At 39.7% G+C, this 23257-nt stretch overlaps 2 protein-coding genes across 2 annotated transcripts in view; both read right to left on the bottom strand.

Annotated features, from left to right (window-relative positions):
* LOC132121496 (phosphatidylinositol-glycan biosynthesis class F protein-like) overlaps nt 1-23257 on the bottom strand; it is a 358018-nt gene that overhangs the window by 80622 nt on the left and 254139 nt on the right. The gene's annotated exons all lie outside the window — the stretch shown is intronic.
* calm2b (calmodulin 2b, (phosphorylase kinase, delta)) lies at nt 13185-17888 on the bottom strand. The gene is made up of 6 exons (XM_059530929.1): nt 17765-17888; nt 16582-16612; nt 14431-14574; nt 14176-14282; nt 13941-14076; nt 13185-13835 (listed from the first exon to the last, which is right to left on the bottom strand). Exons 1-6 carry the CDS (start codon nt 17765-17767, stop codon nt 13807-13809), a joined length of 450 nt encoding a protein of 149 aa, XP_059386912.1. The 5' UTR covers nt 17768-17888; the 3' UTR covers nt 13185-13806.

Raw genomic sequence — 23257 nt, 5'->3', positions numbered from 1 at the left:
CTAATTAATTCCAGTGAGAGAGAGAGAAGAGATGGAGATAATGAGCGAGAGAAGGTAGACTATTCATAAAATAAGCAATATTTGTAATGGGTAAAATAGCTGCCTAGTGGGCAGGACATGTATCACTCTGCATAGTGAAAATGTCTCAGACTGAGTCAATGCTTCACAGGGAAGATGTTTAAACATGCCGAGCCCTGCTGACCCAAATTGTTCGATGTGACAAATTTTGGTACAGGGAGCTCGCAGTGCCCTTTTCATTCTGCCAAGGGATTTTAACACTGGCATTTGTTGATCCAACCAAAACTCCCAGTTACTTCCTGGAGACTGATGAGTATGAGAGGCATCAGAGGCACCCAAAGAATGCCCAAGAACCAATTAGGGCAACTAAAACTATTCCAAACATTTTTGTTAACTGACAGAAATCTGAAGTAACATATAAATATTACATGAGTCCTTGGCAACTAACTGAAATTGATTTAAGCTGAAGCAATAAAATTTCTAACTGGAAATGAATAAATATTTCAACTAAACTAAACTGAAGGAAAAATATATAAAAGCGTAAAACAAATTACCAAAAATTTTGTAAATCACCCCCCCCCCCCATTGGAACATATTACTTAATTTTGTTTGTAAACATGATGTAAATTATCAAAATCTCTTTTGATAGACAGATAATGTTACAAAAGGTTTCTATTTCAAACACATGCAAATAGATGGATAATCTTGTTAGGGTTAACCAGTCCAATACTTATATTCAACCCATAGTTTGCTATAAAAGTATGGAACTAGACGTAGTAAACACTGTAGTTTGTAATCACTGTCTCTTTAGCTCTGCCTCCCTCTCCATGATGAGATTGTGACCCCCAGAGTTTTGGATAGTGCGGGTGTCATCTCTTGTCCAATTAAGTCAGAGCTGCAGTATGATGAGATCAGGGAGAGATGGGTGTAGGTGCAGATGAGGTCAAAGCACTTCTGACCTGCTTTTATTCTTGCGTGCACATGGGTGCCATATCTTTCTCCTCACACAGACAAAACCTAAGTTTAATGTCTGATACCATTTGAGTTCATTTTAGGGTGAGACGGAGTAGGCACTGCAATGAAACAGATCTAATGAAAGTAATGATAAATACTATTAATATCATTATTATTAATTATTGATATTATATTATTATTATAAATACTGTTTAATGATAAAAGTAATAATAAATAGGTAATCTGCTAAATGACTAAATGTTAATGTAATTGATTTTTGTATGCCTGCTCATGTGTGTGTGTGTGTGTGTGTGTGTGTGTGTGTGAGAGAGAGAGAGACAGAGAGAATGGAGAAGGACAGCAGTTATTGTTCACATACCTACCATTTTCTGTTACCACTCAAACATGCTTTCTACTTATTCAAGGTTGCATTTTTCTAAGTCCAATAATGAAATATGTTTGTTTTGTGTGAGCACAAAGTATTTAATTTATAAGGTCAGTTAGTTCTCTTGCATTGCTTCACATCCAATTCAGTGTCAGCCGTGGCCCCCAAATACACACAAATCTAATGTAAATCTGGTCTTAATAGCATTAATCTGGGATGAGGATGAATTTTAAATGAATTTTGTAATAAATAATAATTAAATAATGAATGAATACGTGACAACAAAGCATGACAGGCATTGGGCAAAGGGCTTCTGTGCTGTACAGATCCCCTTGTTGTCAACACTATACTTCATCATGATCCTCAAAACGCACTGCTGCTATGGGACGTTCTTTTTGTCAGTGCTTTGGAGATTTGTATCTGTGTGTTTACATAATTTATTATGCCATATTCTATGTTTATAATCATGTAAAATCTATGTCTGATGTATTTTAAAGGTTCTGATTTAATAATTACACAAGATTCCGAACTGATTCATTGAATTCATTCAATGACTTGATGCCAAAAAAATCTTATATTTGTTCATCATATATTTATTCCTTACAAGAAAATTAAATCACACACGAGTCATATGGACCACTTTTATGATTCTTTAATAGTGCTTAATATCCCATTCATTGCAATTATGTGAAAAATAGCAAACGGTACACTTTAAAAACTCCTTTAGTGTTTCATCAAAGAAAAAAAGAAAGCCATAGAGGTTTGGAACATAGTATTTTATCATCATCCACCTGCTGTGGACTATGTAATGACCTTGATGTGTACCAGTTTGACCTAAACGTTTACAGCATTACAAAGGCAGGAGGCATGGCAGTCTGCTGAAGCTGAGTAAATTTGAGTTTCTATAATTTAGAGGGTGTTAGCTGGGCCTTTTGTGTGCAGTCTCCAGTCTAGGTCAATCAGTCATTCACAGACATAAGTCAGTCACTAAACTGGAGAAAGCAGAACACGTGGATCAATACACAGTTATAATGAAGATCTTTGGTGATTGTGTTGAAAGCCAGGATGGATTTGAGACTGAGGGGGTGTTGGTCATCTGTTTCTACTACTATGGTAAAAGCAGCCTGCCATTTCCATTAGTGTGATGCAGACCTGAGGGCATAGCTAGACAAGTGCAGTGTGAATAATTGAATATTTATGCCATTGGAATAACCATCTCACTAAGAATGCATATAAAGTAAAAGAAGAGGTCTGGAAAAGGACGGAGAAGGATGGACTGGGATGAGGAGAGATGGGAGAGTCAATCATAAAAGATCTCCTCCTTTGGTTGAAGATTTATGCAACCACCTTCATTTAAAATTAGACGTGACAATTTTCAAGCACATACATGTCAGACATTTGACAAAGCGTAATATTTTAATTAGATGAAAATGAAGAGGAGCCACATTGTGTAAGTGACAGTAACTGTTGGAGTTGTCTTGTGCGTTTTTGGATTCGTATAATTGAGGTCGTGATGACTGTGCTGTGCTATTTTTTTCTCATAATTGTTACTTTGTTTTTCATAATTTCTGATCTTTATATCTCACAATTTCAAATGTATTTCCTGTGTTTATATCTCACAAATGCAACTTCATATTTTGCCATTACACCCTTTTTTCTCACATTGTGACTGTTTATCACAATTTGACTTTATAAAAGGGTAAATTTTATATCTTACAGTGTGACTCTTTCTGATTTTAAGAATAAATGTGCTACCTTCCACATATATGTTTCAATAATTTTGAGCATACAGTTAATATTACAGTTGTGTGTGGGCCTGACACTATAAATCACTGATCATAGTGTTATGTAGTTGGTTTTCATCTTTATTCACTTTTATCCTCTACTAATCAGACACTTATGACGAGAAGCAACTTTGAATTGTGCGTCACGAAATCTTCATGCATGACCAGAAGACATTCATCCTCCATCTGTCATGATCAGAGTATGTTAGCCTGAATGTGTCTCTCTAAATTTCTTCCACATAATCTTCCCATAAAGGCATGGAATGATATGAGGAATTTCCTCTTTCTGATTCTGGCCTAGTAGTAATTAGATTTATCTTCAGTGTTTTAGGATTTCCTCATTGCACAGCAGTTCCCAGGCACCCTATCATGCCTGAGCGTGGCTTTCATGTATTTTTTTCAATAAACTGTCAACTCTGACTCTCCTGGGGTTCTAATTAAATTCCATTTGTGGGGTAGCATTCTTGTCAGTTATGCAATGGCAGTATTGAACCCTCGGCTGCAGCCTGACAGGATAAATATGCTCATACAGAGAAGCCTGCTTGCATGAAAGAATCAGAGTTGTGCTCCAAATGGTTAAGAACTCTCTCTCACACAGGGCATGTAAGGTGAGGACTCCCAGAGGCAGTGTCGATGTCTAATCCACTTATCCTATTCTCTTGTATCCCACACCATAGATCCTAGCAGTACCCTTAAGATCCCCAGGAGAAGATTTCTTATGTGGGGGATGTGATCATGTTTCCATTTGGTGGGAATATCTGAAATCTATACAATCACTTGCGGTGTAAAGTCTCTCATTCTCAAGTGTGGGAGGTTCCTTTAATGCATGGGTTTGTTTGTGAAAAGGGAAATCATGTCAGACTTTCACTCGAGCATCCTCCCCTCCCCCATCCTTGCCTCTTTTCTCTCTTCTACTTCTTTACAGTCTTTATAATCAGCCCACCTTCCTTTCTATTCATAATAGGGATGTGTATTATGTTAATTATGGATGTGCAGTGGCTATGGTTAACCATTCTTCCAGACCATCAGCTTTGGAGAGAGATGAAAAAGAAAGAGAAGGCATTCTCAACTTCACATCTCATTCGTGCTCATACATCTATTCACAGTATTATCAGTGTTGATGAGTAGCAAACTACAAGTAGATATGGTACAAACATTCATTTCAAAGTATTAGCTTGTCCAATTACTGGGTATCAAATAGCAGTGTCTCAAAACAAAATGCTAAATGTAAAGCAATAAAAACTTAATACCATGCATTACTTGATTACTTGCATTAATTACTTTAGGCGTGATGTGAAGCATAATACCTAAAAGCCCCTTAACTGTAGAAAAAACACTTTCTTTTGCCAAGCTGTGTATATATAATTGAGTTGAAAGTGACTTCTGCGTGAGCTGTGCTTCATACACTGCTACACTATTGACAATAGACTTGTTCTTAATAAATTAAACGTAATGTGTTCGTCCTTCGGTGTGAATTCTTGAAGGGAAGTTGTCTTTAAAGTAGGCAGTTAACGGTCACCAAGCAGAGTTTTAACTCGGCACTTAAGTATCGGGTGTACACAACCCTGCATTTTTGTTTATGTCATATTACTGTAAATGGCATTAATTTAGTATGGAGATTTTGATCCTGCTTGTTTGCTTGTTGCTTGAAGCAAACTACTTGTTTCAAAGGGTTGCTTGACTACTTTATTGTGAGATACTTATAACTTAACTACAAATAGCTTATCCAAACTACAAATAGCTTTCCCATGCAGTGTTGTTATTTCTATAAATGTCATGCGACAGAAAATGTGTTTTTCAAGCTGTGCGTATCTGTGGTGTTTCACAGCAATGCATCTCCTCTTCAAATGCTTTGTTTGAAGATTTTATTGGTCCTCTGCCAGGAATATCAGTCTGGGTTGAAGATGGATTATTTAATGTTTTGAGCAGGCTTGTGTAACTATGCCCTGCTGTGCGTATTCATATTATACGCAGATTCAGAAGCATTCATAAAGGGCTCAGTATTTCAAAGTAATTCCATATCACTGAGACTCAGACATAATTTGATACCTTTACCTTTTAAAAATCATCTTAGTATAAAAAACACCTTTGGTTTTCTCACCTAAGGTTCTTGTTTTTTGTCTATTTAAACAATTTTACAGTTCAGCTGCTAATATGAAAGTGCTGCAGAACAAAAATATGCTATTATCCAATTCATCATAGGTGAATCTGTTTGCATTTTGGCATAAACCAGTGGTTTCCCATTATCTTGTTTTCATGGATACATGAGCACTGGATTGGCTTCAATAACAGGTTTTATCCATGTCCCATGGCTGACCCAGAGTCTTCCTAATAGTGCTATTGGACAAACAACACTCCCTCTTTGTCTGTGTAGCACTGGCCCATTCGGGCTCATCAAAGTTTCAAGAGTCATTCAATCGAGCAGTGCGGCCATCCAGGGGAGCCTGTGTTGGTAGAGGAAATGGATACTAGGGCACCTGGGTCCAACTCCATTACTGAGGCCCTGCCAGGGCCATCTCTTCTGGGGAGTCACTGGAAAACAGCACAGGTGGGGTTCTAGGCCATGGATAATGTGACCACCTCCAATAGCACAGGTAAGGTCTATGCAGATACATATCACTGTATTTATCTGTATTTTAAGTCATGTTTATTATATTATATTAAAAATAGTATTTGAATAAATATGCTGAATAATTTGTATTTTAAATATTCTGATAATAGCTTATACCGTGTTGAATTGTAAATAGCCTATAGAGAGAGTGAAGAAAAAACTCCCCTGATGCAACAATTTCATGAAATCTTGAAATCTTTCTAAATTATTAATTTAGCTTAATTTCTTTTTAATTTCTTTCTTGAGCCTTCCAAAGATGACCTGGTAGTACAGAAAGCCACAAACAGAGATCAAACAGGGATTATATTTGAGCACAAGCTATTATCTAATGAACTTCGTGCCTATTTTAAAATAAATGTTTAAGTTGTATTTCACAATAGTACTTTTTTAATATATTTGTGATAAAAGAAAAGCAGCCTTGGTAAGCATAAGAGGCGTCTTCCAAACAACATAACATAAATCTTGATAAAAACACCATCAGTCCTTTTAGAGTATATATTTTTCTTTTAATATATTTGCTGTTTTTTCATAAGGAGTAGTATAATTATTTATCTTCAAGTTAATACAACAGAAAAAGGGCGTATAAAAAAAAGTTTTGTGTGCAAGATTGAAATAAAGGATTAAAATCTATTTTTTAACAAAAAAAAGCATCGATAAGACCAAAAAAGACATTAAACTCAATGTAAAAAACTCAAAAACATTAAAACATCTTGCATAACACAAACTTTTAAGCGCTAGTGTATAGCCCAAAAGTTATGAATTAGATGCTGATATCTCATTCTATCAGGCTGAAAATTATTTTATATGATTATGCTTTTGTGATATCACAGACAAAAGATTTGCTTCATTTCACATTCGTACACTAAGAAATATGATACATCCTCTCTGGAACTCAACTATGAAACTGAATTATCTTTTGAATATAATTGCAGGACTACAATACTATGTTCCGGATGTGATTCGCTCATCGATCGTTGTGTCTCACTGCTTGTTGTGGCTCAATTAGAGAAGTCAAGACCTTCCGAAGCCATCTCCCCGCTGAGCATCCATAAAATGACTTAAATGGATTGCTCTGTGCATGATCACATTAGACTGACCACAGCTCTGGCAAGAAATGTTTAAACTCAATTTCAAACCTTTGTAGATCATTGCCTTAAGATTACTAACATCTATTGTCGTACAATAATGAAAGATATTCATACCAATTTACATTCAGTTGGACCATAAATACCTTCGTTTAACCACATACACTGTCACATACATAGTCTCTGCAGGTAGACTAAATGCTGGAATTTCAACTGTGCCAAAAGGTTAAAGGGGCTGAGTCGGATAGCTGAATGGTTTTAATGCCAGTCTTTGCACAGGCATCTAGGGATGAGATAAAAGCACAGGTCGTAAAACACAACACAAATTGTTCTCGTGGCTCTCGTTTTGCATTTAGGAATGCTGAAGGATATATTGCTGCTAATAAAAGTGATATTGCATTGATCCAAATTTATGTCGGTCATTATGTACAGGCTGTTTAGAGACATCCCAATGACTACTTTAGTGGTCTACCTTTTTCATCAGCAGACTGATGGTCTGATACAGTGTGCTGTTGCTCTGGCATTAATGGGAAACACTCCAAGGGTGATATTAGGGTTACTTGTCATGCAGCTGAAGCCTTTTTATCCAAACCACAGGAACTGTCCCCCCTGTTACAACCTGACAATAAGTGCATTGCTCAAGGGCAGAATTGTGATTATATTAAGTCACTGAGTAAGTGGATCTGAATTTATAGCCCTTGTGCTAATGGCAAAGGTCCCAGATTTGAATATCAGCATTCGTCAGATTGGACATGAACTCAAAACCTTTTGTTGCTAAGCCATATAACCCATATACATGCTGATGTGTACTGATCAACCACCAAGAGAAAATTCTGTCATCATGCACTTGCCACACTATACATTTTCCCCCATATCTGTATGACCTTTTTTCTTTTGTGGACGGAAAGCGGGAAATTTTAAAAGCTGATCTTGCTGATCTTCTGTGATTCTTCCGTATTGCAAACTTCAAATAACAGAAGAGGTCCATATGACTCCATGCACTATATATTCCAAGTCTTTAACCACAATAACTCTTAACCACTGCTACTAGATTTAGTGAACTGGACTCGAGAACCATATCAGTCTAATTTGTGAAGGAATCATTCAAACAGGTTTTGTGAACCAGATTGACTGTTTATTAAAATGATCCAGCTTATTGGAGTCACAGAATGTATGAATGCTTTAATTTGGAGGGAAAGATACATTATTGCATCAGATACAGTATGTCACTTTGCCCACAGCTTATTGGTTTTGTTTTGATTTGCAGTCTTAAATAATAAAACCTGCTCTGGACTAAGTTAGCCATGTAGTTCAAAAATCAACCATCCACCTTCTTGAACAAGAAAAACCAGAGCTGGCTCAAACTCAGACTTGCCTGGGTAACCACTGAATCTGGCTTTGTCAAATAGACTACTTCTGTTGTAATACAAACAAATAAACTCAAAATGATGGTGTCACTTTAAAGTAGTACTTTTTTATTTTTAATTAAGATCATGCTACTATAACTATATTTTAATAATTTTAAGATTCAATGGTGCGCCAGGAACTTTGCTCTTTTTGGGTTTTGCAGAAAAACAAATGTTGAAGATTTGCAGTGAGGTTAAGTAAATGATGAGAGAACATTTGGCAAGTTTAGAACAACTTGAGGGTGAATAAATTATGACAGAATTTTCATTTTAGTGTGAACTATACCTTTAAGGTAAATAGGTAAATAGGTCTTGAAGCTGTTCACCAGGGATTCATTTGAATGACAAATGTCCTGCCTACACTGACTAAATCGAGTCTTACAATACACACACACCCACACACACACACACACACACACACACACACACACACACACACACACACACACACACACACACACACACAGAGTAGTAAAGTGAAAGGATAAACCCTGGGGCACCTTGCTTAGACAGATTAAATGCAGTGTGGTTTAACAGCAAGAAGAAGAATTCAGGTGACATTTTAATTCACTCTCCTCAGCAAGCAAAAACACATGAGTATTAGAGAAAGGTAGCACAGCAATGTCGTCCTAGCCCTTGGAAAAAGTGATTACAAAGACAAACTGCAACCCAGAAAACCATGCTAGCACTTAAACTGTCCTTTTCTTCTTGAGTTTGAGTTATATGACCTCCAAACTCTTTCCAGCACGCTTGGCTTCACCTTTAAGAATTATTTTGAGTGGCTCTTGACATAATCTCAGCTTCCGATATCTTTTTTATCCCTGAAAAGAGTTCTTTGTGGCATTGTGCCAGAAATGAACCACTCCTCTCGGCGTCAGACCCTTGTGAGTTACATTATGCTAACATTAACGCTCCCCTCCCCCATTTAACTCTCAATCTCTTTCATGCTTCTCTCCTCCGTTTCTTGCTCGTCTGAGAACACAGCTGTTTAGTTGAAAAAAATCTCAGTTTATAATCAAGATCATGCTAATAACGTTCAGATTTATCGTTGCTTCAATAAGTTTGCTCTATTTGGGTTTTGCAGAAAAACAAAAGTCAAAGGTTTGCGATGAGGTTAAATTAATTACTAGATAACCTTTTGGAAAAACTTGAGGGTGAATAAATGATGACAGAATTTTCATTTTTGTGTGAATGGTCCCTTTAAGGTAAATAGACCTCTGTATTTCAAATGTGGAAATAAATCCTTGTGAGTTACATTAAGCTTCCCCTCCCCCGTTTAACTCCCTTTCTTGCTTGTCTCCTCAATTTCTTGCTCGTCTGAGAACACAGCGCTTTTTTTTTTTCAAAAATCTCACCAGTTTCCACCCCCCAGGGTTGAATTTTATGATATTCTAATTGCTTTCCACTATTTTCAGCAACTTCAACCCCCCACCTCTCTCTCTCTCTCTCTCTCACCACCCCCTCCCTGGCCTTTGAAGGTGGGCAGAAATAGCGCATGTTGCTTGTATCTACAGTGTGCCTTTCTAGGCAGAAAAATGAGCCACCATTAATGAAAACGGATTCGTTTTATGACCCAATTTTGTCCATATCAGGCCTCCTGTGACTCAGTCTCATCCGGTGGGTTTCCAAAAGGTAATTTTATGTTTGAAACAAATCACCTGTTTTTTTTTTTATTCATTCAAATTCAGGTTAATTGCCCAAACACCGATGACGACATTGAACACTCGTGTTTTTGTGTGGTTAAATCAAACCTGGTAATCCGGTTACACTGACATTACATGTCATTGGACTCCCAAGGCAGGAGTCACTCAATCCCTTCAGAGGGGCAGAGAGACTTAAGAGGAGGTGTTAATTTTGGCGTATGCTGTAAAAACCGTCCCATCCAAACCTTGACTATGAAGACCTGTTGTGACCAAGAGGCGGCCAAGCATTAACCCCATTAAAATTCCTTCTTTATGAGCAGTTGCCAACCTGGCTGAGATCTGAATTGGGTTTGGCTGCCATACAAGGAGACTAATCAAACCCTGGGCTTCTAGGCAACTGGGCCTATCTTGTTCCTTTAAATTAGAGCTGTAATTTCGTCTCTGAGGAAAAGGCTTTTGAACTGACCAACACTGCAGCGTTGTATGAAATAACTGTTTGTTCTCATTGCCGCCCTCCTGTGATATCTGTTTTTGGCTTGTTTTTTGGTACAAACTGGGCCCAGGGGTTGCAACGCCCCGAGCCATCCCTGAACCCAGGATTGAAAAATAACCACAAGAGTGCACAGGGGCCCATTAAACACCCCTATCCCATTTATCATGGCACAACAACAGGAGCAGCTGGGAGCTTGCGCTCACACACACACACACACACACACACATCCATCAGCAACATGTGATAATGGCCACAGCGATTGCCAAACCACGTACGGAGAGGGTGGACAGCCAGGACCCAGGGAGAAAGATGATCTTATTAAGTGTCAATGTGGTACGGAAGGCTGTACGTGAGGTGGCTGACACAATCTGAGAATGGCTGACATTGTGTCCTTGCTGAGTGATAGCAGTACTCATAAGGATGGCAACAACACAAGGACCAGATGAGCAGAGAACTTTTCAGCTGATGCATTCCAGAAACAGGACAATCAAAAAGACAGAGATGGATATTTGACAGTGAATACCTCACTCACCTGACACCAGAGTGCTAGTTAATGAGATGACTCAATTTTTTCCCAAGCTAAATGTTACCAACGGTCAATTATCTCAGAATCATGAAAGGCAGTTTTCACCTCAGGTAATTGTGAGATGAAGTCTAAATACTCTAAATTGCAAATCTGAAAAAAAAAAAAAAAAAAAATTAGAAATTAAAATAAATTGCCATTTTTATTTAAAAAAAAATCTAACTTTTAAAGTTTTATTTGAAAAACAGGAAATTGGAAAGTTTTAATTTTAAGTTGTGATGACATTGTAAGATATCAACTTGAAATTATAATGAGATATTAAGTCCCAGTTATGAGAAATTTTATTTTTTATATTTCCAAACTTAAAAAAAAAAATCTCAGAGGTGAGGTATACATAACTTGATTGGTTAAACATTCTAAAGTTGCAATTTTAAAATCTTAATTTGTAATTATGAGAAATAAAATTACAATATTCACTTTATTCCATTTTATTTTTTAATTTTCAGCTTTTTCTTTTTTTTTCTGAGGTGAGGAAAATTTGAAACATGAACAATAAGGTTTTAATTATGAGACAAAGTTTTAATTTTGAGCTATATTTACATTGTGAGATATACAATTTGCAATTGTGAAATATAGTCATGATTGATAAATAAAATTGCAATGACCTTTTACCTATTACATTATTTTATTTTTTTATTCTGAGGCATTAATAAGCTTCCATGCAGAACACAATGATTGTATTTAAAATAGATTTGAACCTGCTTTGCCCTTTCCCAAAACTCTTGTTTCTTTTTCAGGTCTTCTTTCCAATGACAATGAAGAAATTACTAAAATAACACCATAAGAACTGGTGAGGACTTGAGGTGGTTTCGAGATATCTTTTATAGTGCTGTGATAGTATCTGGTTGCCTGATATCATAACAATAATGGGAAGAGCTATTGTTAGCCTGAATTGCAGTAATATCATGAGGTCCCATGACTCGTTGTCTTGTGGACTTTGTCTGCTGCCTTTAAATCCATAACATGGACAGAATCTTTAAACAAACCAGAGGGGCAGAAACACTAGAAGGCAAAAATTATTATTTCTTCTGCTGGTCTCCATTTAATAAAGTCTACTCATGTATTGCCATTGGCTTGCTTTACAAATACAAAGCCTGGCCTTGTCTTTTATTTATTTTAACTCTGCAGAGCACCACATTTCCATCATCAGTCAGTCGCATAGTTACATGACGTGAAACATGGGAGCACTGCTCAACTCCCGATGATCCTTTAAAGCCTACTGGAAAAGGGAAGCAGCTACCCGTGAGACTGGAATTCAGGGTTGCTAGGAGACGTGATGGAACATGAATATCACACGCCAGAAAGCTCTGTACTGTGGTAAATAGTTCCCTGAGAAGAGATGTGCACATATCTCCCTCGATACAGTGAGCTGCTTATGCCTCATTGGCCTCCATCAACATCCCTTCACATTTGTTTGCATTGTGAATGAGCTTTTGCTCATCCCTCAAACTCGCAGTTTCCTACACGTGATTACTTCAAATGCACATCACCATTTGTGAACAGCTTGTTAACAATGAAACACTCGGGCAGTGTTTGTGTTTCAGCCTTGCAGCTACAAAATCTGTTTTGTATCCAACAAGAACGAACATTTAAGAACATTTTAACAAGCCTTATTTTAAGGAGACTGTAACATTAGTGGTTTGGTAGAAGTTTAGTAGATTAAGCATACTGCTTTTGAGTTGGAAGAGAATTAGCCTGCAAGTCTGACCAGAGGTCCTAGAGCACTTTTTAGGAGGACCAGTTGAATACAGATATTAAGAATTGGAAGAGCTGTGGCATTTACCAGGTTATAAAACTTCAACAGTAAACTTAGCAACCTCAGTGTGCACGTTTCAGTCATAAGGGGTTTGAAGTCTGTAGCAGCAGAGCGATGGCCATCAGATTGGCCAGAGGATGCAGCAGTCACTTGGAAGTTATTTGCAAACATAGATATCAATTAAAACAGAAATTGCAGTTTTTCCTACGCAAGACATCTTGACTAATAAAGTCTTTAAAAGAACCTAATTACACTGATATTCATCATGCAATGTCACAAAAGTATGTAGCAATGTCAAGGTAAGTGGGTACAACCATCATGTTACTGGACTGGAGTGGACTAACAATTGTAAATCCAATTAAATAGTAGTGACATTGTTAGTAAATGCTAATCAACCAAAAGACGGTCAAATTCTCTCATTTAGTTCTACCCATGCAGTCACTTGATAAAAAGGCAGGAGAAGCAGTTTTAGGGTAAATTGTAAATTTTATTGGAAAACAAATATACAACTTGGAATGAATTTTGAGGCATGGCTGTGCCTTAAGCAGTTACAAAAGAAAAGTGACTAATTAAAAAGCATAGTAAGAACAGAACGAATACAAAAAGATTAGAGTGTATGAGTACCTGGTGATAAACCCGTTAGTATTTAATTCAATGAGGTTGCAACAGTGCAATGCTGTGGACTTTTCCCATTTCTATTTATACTCAGTCCATTGTCCATGCAGAGTCGCACCTCCACATAAAATCAAAAAAGAAGAAAGAATCATGCCAAAAATAGCTGAAATAACACCACGCCGACTGTCAGCTGAACCCTTGATGGCAGGCAGACAGAGCAAAAGAAGTGGAAAGGGGGCCTGTGTATAGTCAGTATCTGTGTCTATTCGTATCACCTGGTCCCATAACTGCTCCTTCTAACAGACTGTTTATGACGATTAGGAGTTGGGGGAAGGCATGAGCACTCAAATCTTATAGTATACATGCAGATCCTTTGAACAGGAGAGGATGGGGAGAAATTCAAATTAAACATTTTACAGAAATGAAAAACAAGAAAAAGGCAGATTTTTTTTATACAATTCTGTACAAGGCCTTCACTTTGCTGTCATCATCTGTACAAATTCTATGAAGAAAGAGAAAAGGGTGTATTAAGTATCACTTAAAAAAAAAAAAAGTGCAATTCTAAATTCATAACTTTACAGTTTACTATGTAAATGATGATACTCACCTTCATAATTGACCTGACCATCTCCATCAATGTCTGCTTCTCTTATCATTTCATCAACCTCCTCATCTGTTAACTTCTCCCCCAAGTTCGTCATCACATGGCGCAGCTCAGCAGCACTGATATATCCATTCCCATCCTAAACAAAGAGAATAATCATCCAAATTAAGTCTAGGAATGTTGCTCGAACACCCTATTAACAGGTTTACTAAATTCAACAGTTCTTCAGAAGCCTTACTTTATCAAAAACACGGAAAGCTTCTCTGATCTCCTCCTCGCTGTCTGTGTCCTTCATCTTTCTTGCCATCATTGTCAGGAACTCAGGGAAGTCTATTGTTCCATTACCTAAAGTACACAGTCAGGTAAGTGATGATAATGTTTTAATCATGATAAAACACTTCAAGGAAATAGATTCAAGTCATATGCAAATTAAACCCTACTCGACATCAGCATCTTGCTGATGGCTAATCTAACAACAAAAATGTGTCCTCACCATCTGCATCCACCTCATTGATCATATCCTGCAGCTCTGCCTCTGTAGGGTTCTGGCCAAGGGAACGCATGACAGTGCCCAGCTCTTTTGTGGTGATGGTGCCATCCCCATCTTTGTCAAATAGCGAGAATGCCTCTTTGAACTCTGGAAGGATAACCAGGAGACAGATCAGTGTTTGAGCCACATAACTACATATTCATAAACCCTACTGCAAATATCATACATATCATTCGCTTTTCCATTTTAGCTATAAACAAAACGAACAGGTAAAGTACTTAAAAAAAGATGCCAATCCTTAAAGTGGCATTTATTACATAGTTGTCTGTTGCCAAGACCAGTAACAACAAACGCCTCCATTGATAAAAGTCTTTGGTGACAGGATACTGTGGAAGACGCATACAAACACCCCAGAGCCATAGCAACAGCTGACCACTAGTACTTGTTAAGGCCTTTCAGTGAAGGCAGTTCAACCAGACCTGTTACATGCACAGACAACATACAAAACAAATCAACATTTTGTAAAAGTCCAGTAAGAGTCAGCACTATCACTGATCAGTTTAAATGAGGAGAATGGATCCTTGCAGGCATAGTCTAACTAAACTATTGTGACAAGTGATAGTGCATCTCACCAGTGCCTGCATTTGCCCAGAGGTCTGAACACTAAAGGGCAATACAAACTCCCCTCATCAACATGAGCTATTTGATACTTCCTGTGATATAACTTCATATATTACAGATGCTTTACAGAGCTCTCATATTACACAAAACATTGGGCCCATTCAAGATGTTTTTCTAAACACATGTAAAATAATACTGAAGCTTAAGGAGATGCATTGGGCTCACTTATCACGATCCAAAGAAACAACACAAAATACAGAACAATTACGACTTTCCCACTGCAATATAATAAGGTTAAAATCATTATTCCATCATTATTAGTGTTTATTAATATTTTGAATCAGTTTATATTTTTATATTTTAATTTTAAAGTTCAAAACTTTCTTGTGTTTTTGTCCTGTTAATAGTTTTTGTGTATATATAATGAATGATACAGTTACATACACAATGTGAATGTATGTATATACATTTTTATTATAAATTACAAATTGACAAAAGGCAAAAGAGTTTATATAATGACATTTAAATAATGTCGGGCTGTAAACGGGTTCGGGCTTTAAAAAAGCTGTCAATCAAAATGTACTTGTCGGGCTCGGGCCGAAACCTGTCGGCTCGGGTCCTGTCGGGCCTAACTTTTAAGGCCCGATTACAGCTCTAAGTCAGTGTTAATATTGTGGTGGGCTGCCACAAATAAATGAATGTATGAGAAACCCTAAGTTAAAATGAGAAATGTTGCCCTATCAACTAGCTGAAAAGTTAATTTTATTTTGTAACAACAACAACAAAATGTAAGGTTTTAATTTTAGTTTCAGTTAACTAGAATAACCCTAATTAAAGGTGCTGTATGGTTGAACTAGGTATTGCAGTCAAAATTCTAAATATTAGAGTTTTTTTTCACCCAGCCCCTCCTCCTCAGACTTGATGCACACCAACAGGAATGACTGCACTTGATGATAAATTAAATGAAATACACTGTTTTCGCCAACTGGGAACCCGGGGTGCCAAAACACAATTGGGTAAACTGGCAGTGGGCGGGTTTCACAAACCAAAACAGAGACCGACATACCGGCCCGGAACGCATATTTTCAAAGGAGAATAACTGACTGTAGCATTGTTTTTCAGATAAACAAGTATGTTAACTTCGCATGATTCTTAAATATCTGCAAACATATTAGAGTATTTTTATGCTTTAGTAGAGTCAAACACTTACATAAAGCACCTTTAATGCAATAATTAAAAAATACACAAGTAAAACATTTTTATAAATAGTAATTTAACATAATAAAGTCAATTAAATTACAGTTACAAATATATGTACAGCATCTGTTATAGTTTAGGTTCACATATTACTAAATTGTAAAAAAAACAGCAAAAGTTATGAGCCTGCACATTCAAGTTTTGACTAAGTTACAACCTTAAAAGACAACAAATCAGCAATTATTAAAAAAAACTAGAACAGCCAGGCAATTGCAAAACGCTATAATCAAGTACAGAAACTCGGAAGGGGTGTGTAAGCAAAGTGCATGTCCTTACCAGCTATTTGCTCCTCTGTGAGTTGATCAGCCTGGGGATGGAAAGAGATTACAAACAACCATATTACTACATAGTGTGGAGGATATGATTCACTAAGAATTCATAGTATTTTGGTTCTCTGACATCAATATCTACATGTGAGACCAAACAAAGACCTCAGATTGCCTCCCTCCAAATGTTACGACACCAGCTGGAGAGAATAAAGTCCCACCATAGCGACTGTATGTAGACACTCCTAACAACAGCAGTTCATCCACCCACCTGATTCCCAGCATTTGGTGAACCATTCCCTCGTGGCACTATAGACAGTCATTTTAAATAGTAATTGAACCTTTTTATTGTTTAAGTAGCCCTGTGCCATAACGCTCGAGTAACCTAGTAAGAGAACTGCAGGCTATTTCATAATGACTGAATCTGATCACTGACGTTACGTTTTAACATGAATTTGCGCATTAAAATAAACCGATATATGAACAAAATAGGTGTGATATTGAACATTAATATCTTAAAATGGTTCAAGAATTAGTATAAACCATCCACGACTTCATGCACAAAACACAATGCATTGTTTTTTTTTTCGGTTTAACTAGCTAAAGTTACTTTTCTTACAGAAATCCGTTATGGCCGGGCAAGTTAACGTAACTTAGCTCACATGTGCTGCTGTCCATTCAGCTTGACAACTAAACAAACCAGGTCACTTTTAGTTCAAACAGAGCTTAGGCTTATATAAAAACAATTCTGTCAAAGACTGTATATACTGTGACTTTCTGAACCCTATTACAAAATGTATTCAAAACTACGATGTCAACAGGGAAACTGAATGGGCTCAAGCAGCCCTCTGAAGTTTAGTAAAGTTAACGTTAACTTACTTCCTTTGGGTTAGCGCAGAGTTTAAGAATGTGATCTTTAAAAAAAGTAAAGCGGAATATGACAAAAAGTACAGTAAAAGCCGAAGGAATAGAAAGAAGATGCGATGCGGTGTGTAAGTTAACGTTATAGTCCTTCATTCAGTCCATCCACTGTGGCTTATTCGTAAATTTGGCGGCATATGTCTGTAAACGACGGAAGAAAACTTTTTATCTATTTCTTGACTTCTTTACTTACGCGTAAATATATGTTAAGGTCTTCTATCTTTTCATTAACGCATATCCATCATTTATTTGAAATATTGGTGTGCACTCACCATGTTTTCTTTTTCTGTCGGTCTCCCTCCGTCTCCGTAAGAGATTCACAAATGGTGGTCGGAATATTGGTATAGACCCGCCTTAACGGTCGTACATAAACACCTCCCATCTTGCTGTATCCATCCGCCTACCGCACTGCATTCTGGCTAGGGGTGCGTCTGAAATGCCGCGATATTTGCCCACGAAACTAAACTAAGCTTGAGTAAACGTGATACAGGTCCTTCTTCAAAAACGATGTGGTATTATTTTGTGCTATCGGCTGATCTTGAGGCAAAAATTCAGGCGGACTATCTGACGGCGGACGAATCCTTTTCGGCTTTCGGTTGTGCGGATGCCTCTGATTGGTTCGTTTGTACCTGCAATGCGTCACTCCCTGGTCACACACAGTAGAATTTGCCCGGCTATAAGTGCGTAGAGCTGAAATAGAGAATCACCTGAGCTGTTGTGAATTCCACCCTTGGGTGGCCAACATTATAGTGTTAATGTTCTTGGTAGGTAAATGTTCAGATTCTTTTTCTGCCAATTAAATAACACTCAAATTTGATGTAAAATATACCTACATTTCTTAGTATGGTCTTAATATTTACAATGCATCTTCACACAGATGAGAAAACATATGTTCTCCATAAGGGTTTAATTGTATTGTGTTGGGCTGTATGGACACATTGTATATTTTTTGGATTCAAAAAACCTTGTTCAGAATGTACATTAAAGGGATAGTTCACCCAAAAAAAAAATCTAAATTATGTCATTAATGACTTACCCTCATGTTGATCCAAACCCGTGAGACCTCCGTTTATCTTCGGAACACAGTTTAAGATATTTTAGATTTAGTCCGAGAGCTCTCAGTCCCTCCATTTAAACTGTGTGTATGGTATACTGTCCATGTCCAGAAAGGTAAGGAAAACATCATCAAAGTAGTCCATGTGACATCAGAGGGTCAGTTAGAATTTTTTGAAGCATCGAAAATACATTTGGTCCAAAAATAGCAAAAACTACAACTTTATTCAGCATTGTCTTCTCTTCCGTGTCTGCTGTGAGAGAGTTCAAAACAAAGCAGTTTGTCATATCCGGTTCACGAACGAATCACTCGATGTAACTGGATCTTTTTGAACCAGTTCACCAAATCGAACTGAATCGTTTTAAATGGTTAGCGTCTCCAATAAGCATTAATCCACAAATGACTTAAGCTGTTAACTTTTATAATGTGGCTGACACTCCCTCTGAGTTCAAACAAACCAATATCCCGGAGTAATTAATGTACTCAAACAGTACACTGACTGAACTGCTGTGAAGAGAGAACTGAAGATGAACACTGAGCTGAGCCAGATAATGAGTTTTTAAGAACCGGTTGCATCGGTTTTCGGATCACCAGTAGTTCTTTCGGACTGTTCGATTGAATAAACAGGTTGAAGAAAACGGTTCAACGGTTCTTTTGCGCTCGACGTATTGGCGTCATTGGCGATGATTGCCCTTGATTCAAGCCTTCGGTTTACCTGGGCTCATAACATTAGCACAGAATCAGTTCAGAATCAATCATCAAAAGAATCAGTTCGGTTCAGACGCTCTGTGTGTCAGTCTGCTTCACGCTGAATCACATATGCGCAGTATCATCAGCTCCTCGGTTCTCGAATCGGACGCGTATGACAGAAACGGTTCTTGACTTGAGAACAAGTCAGTCTTTGTCATGGTCGGTAAACCGTGATCTCTGGGTTTTGCACTTTGTGGGTAAAGTCTGTGTGTTACGCGTCTGCACTGATTAGTTTGTGGGCGTCTCCGTTAATTGTCATCAGCAGCAGCTGTCACTCATTACCCTCTCTATATAATTGCTTGTCTCACGTCTTGTGTTTGTGAGAGCATTGTTTCATGTTGTTAACCGTGCTTTGCTTTCTGTTGTGTTCTGCGTTTTTGGATGTCCGTGTCTTCCCCCGGAACCTCGTCCACTCTTTGTAACCACCACAAGCATCACGACTTACCTTCGGCTCGCTTCCCGCAGTTCCTGTGCCACCCTCTCCTGCTGCCAACTCACCACCGCCATCTGGACTCATCACTTCCCTCCACCATCTCGGACAGTATCTCCTTCCCAGCGTTGTTTGTGTTCCAGTTCGTTTGTTTACCTCCTCTCATTAAAACTTTGTTTATACTTGCACTTGCTTCCAGCTTGTCCTTCACACAGTCGTCACAGAACGCTCTCACCACCATGAAAGCAGCGAGCACCACTTCCTTGTCTGACTTCATCCATCACAGCATCAATCGAATGGATCAGCAGTAGGAGAGCATCGCAAACACCGGACGCGCTATCCAAGCGCTGGTGACACAGGTGTCCGAGCTCACCCAGCAGATCCATCATCTCACCTCTCCCATCGCACCACCTGCGCCGCCCGTCCCCCAGGAGACCTTCCAGGATCACTTCCGGCCAGAGCCGTGACTTCCGGCGCCAGAGAATTATTCCGGTGAGCCAAATTTCTGCAAGACTTTCCTTAACAAGTGTTCCATGCACTTTGCTTTACAGCCCCGCACCTTTGCGACCGAGGAGTCCAAGGTTGCATTTACACTAACTTTATTATCTGGCAAAGCCGCCTTATGGGGGACGGCGGTGTGGGAGAACCAACATCCGTGTTGCGCCTCGTTCCACACCCTCTCTGAGGAGATGAAACGGGTCTTCGACCGAGCCACGGCCGGCAGGGAAGCCGCCCACCAGCTTTCAGACCTGTGACAGGGAAGATCTTCGGTCACGGACTATTCCATCCAGTTCCGCACCCTGGCGGTCGCGTGCCAGTGGAACGAGGCGGCGCAGTGGGATCGATTCCTGCATGGGCTGGCCGACCTTGTTCAGAAGGAGATCTACCTCCTCGAGCTGCCCCCTACACTCAACGGATTAATCGACCTGGCTCTTCGAGTTGATGCTCGGATTAACCGCCTGGGTAGACAGACCAGTCCTACACGCCATCCCATCTTTCCGGAAAGGGGCCGCTCGAGTCGAGAGAACACGGTCGGTCCCGTCGACGACCACGAACCCATGCAGGTGGGTAGAGCTCGGCTGTCCTGGAGGGAGAGAGAGCGGCGAAGGTCCCAAGGATTGTGTCTATACTCTGGAGGCCCAGGACATTCTATCTATTCCTGCCCGGTAAAAGAGCCAGCCCGATAGTAAAGATGAGGCTACTATCGGGTGGGATCTCCGCTGGGAAGTCCTCAACTACATCATCGACTCTCCTTCCGGTGAAACTGCGGTGGGAGAATCACACTCACGACTGTCACGCCCTTCTGGACTCTGGAGCTGAAGGTAATTTCATTGACTCACTCCTTGCACGTCACCTGAACATTCCTGTCCTGCCTGTGTCTCATACCATCCATGTCACCGCACTCAACGGCCAGGAACTGCCACACGTCAACCACTATACTGAACCCATCACTCTGCTCACATCAGGCAACCACTGTGAAACCATATCCTTTTCCCTCATGGACTCCTCCATAGCTCCCATTGTTTTAGGTCACCCCTGGTTAATCAAACATAATCCACGAGTGGATTGGGCTTCCAACACTGTCACATTGTGGAGTGAAAGTTGTCATGAGTCTTGTCTGGTTTCTGCTTGTCCTGTTGTGCCTGTTTCTGTCTTTCAGAAAGAGAACATGGTGTTATCAAACGTGCACGCAGAGTACCTGGACCTGAAAGAGGTGTTCAGTAAGTCCTGTGCTGCTTCTCTTCCTCCGCATCATCCCTACGACTGTGTGATAGACTACCAAGAGCTGAACAACATTACGGTAAAGAACACCTATCCTTTGCCACTAATGTCTTCAGCTTTTGAGAGGTTACAGGGAGCATCCGTATTCACAAAATTGGATTTACGTAATGCTTATCATTTGGTCCGCATCAGGAAGGGGGATAAATGGAAAACCACCTTTAATACCCCTAGAGGGCACTTTGAATACTTGGTGGTGCCGTTCGGGCTCTCCAACTCGCCAGGGGTTTTCCAAGCACTCATTAATGACGTGTTGAGAGATATGGTAGATCAGTTTATATATGTTTACCTGGATGACATACTTTTTCTTCATCTCTCCAGGAACACTTTCAACACGTCAGGCGAGTGCTCCAGAGGTTACTTGAGAATGGGCTTTTTGTCAAGGCGGAGAAATGCGTATTCCATGCACAGTCTGTTCCCTTCCTAGGGTATATCGTCTCGTCCGAGGGAATACGTATGGACCCTGACAAGGTTAAGGCTGTGATAGATTGGCCATCTCCAGATTCCCGTAAGGCCCTACAGCGGTTTCTGGGGTTCGCCAATTTCTATCGGCGTTTCTTCGTAATTTCAGCCAACTAGCCTCACCTCTGATGGCCTTGACCTCCCCCAGTACTCCGTTCAGGTGGTCGGACGCAGCCGAGACTGCGTTCACTAACCTCAAGAGCCGCTTTGTTTCGGCTGCCATCCTTGTGGCCCCTGACCCCACACAGCAGTTCGTGGTGGAGGTCGACGCATCAGAGGTGGGGGTAGGAGCAGTGCTGTCCCAACATGCTGCCTCGGACAATAAGGTACATCCATGCGCATTTTTCTTCCATCGTTTATCTCCTGCTGAACACAATTATGACATTGGTAACAGAGAATTGTTGGCCGTCAAATTAGCTTTAGAGGAGTGGCGTCACTGGTTGGAAGGCTCAGGGGTACCTTTCATTGTTTGGACCGATCATAAGAATTTAGAGTACATTAGAACTGCCAAAAGACTCAATTCCAGGCAGGCTCAGTGGGCTCTGTCGTTTTGATTTTACTCTATCGTACCGCCCGAGTTCCAAAAATGTCAAACCCGACTTTTTATCACGTCTTTTTTATCGTCTTTTTTAGTAGTAAGTCATCTAACCGACCTCCTGATGGGCTCCTTCAACCGCTGTCTGTCCCTTCGAGACCCTGGTCCCACATCGCAATAGATTTTGTTACCGCCCTCCCGCCCTCTAATGGCATGACGGTCGTTTTGACCGTAGTGGACCGGTTCTCGAAGGCAGCACATTTCATTCCGTTGCCCAAATTACCGACAGCCAAGGAGACAGCGGTCACTGTCCTAGATCACGTCTTTCGGCTTCATGGCCTCCCGGTAGACGTGGTTTCTGACAGGGGATCTCAATTTATATCCAAATTTTGGAAAGAATTTTGTAAGTTGCTAGGAGCGCCAGTTAGCCTGTCTTCGGGTTATCATCCCCAGAGTAACGGGCAGTCTGAGCGAGCCAGCCATGATTTAGAAAGGACGTTGCAATGTTTGGTCTCCAAGAATCCTTCTTCCTGGAGCCAACAACTCTCTATGGTGGAGTACGCTCACAATTCATTACCAGTGTCAGCCACAGGCCTTTCTCCGTTTCAGTGCAGCTAAGGTTATCAGCCACCAGTTTTTCCCAGTCTGGAATCTGAAGTCGCGGTCCCCTCCGCTCACGCGTTTGTCCAGAGGTGCCACCGCACCTGGACCAGAGCCCGCGAGACTCTGCTCCGGATGCGGGAGCACACTAAGGC

This window comes from Carassius carassius, chromosome 39 (assembly GCF_963082965.1).
Source record: "Carassius carassius chromosome 39, fCarCar2.1, whole genome shotgun sequence".
NCBI classification, from domain to species: domain Eukaryota; kingdom Metazoa; phylum Chordata; class Actinopteri; order Cypriniformes; family Cyprinidae; genus Carassius; species Carassius carassius.
Note: the sequence above shows the minus strand (reverse complement) of the source record. Positions and strands in the feature narration are given on the sequence as shown.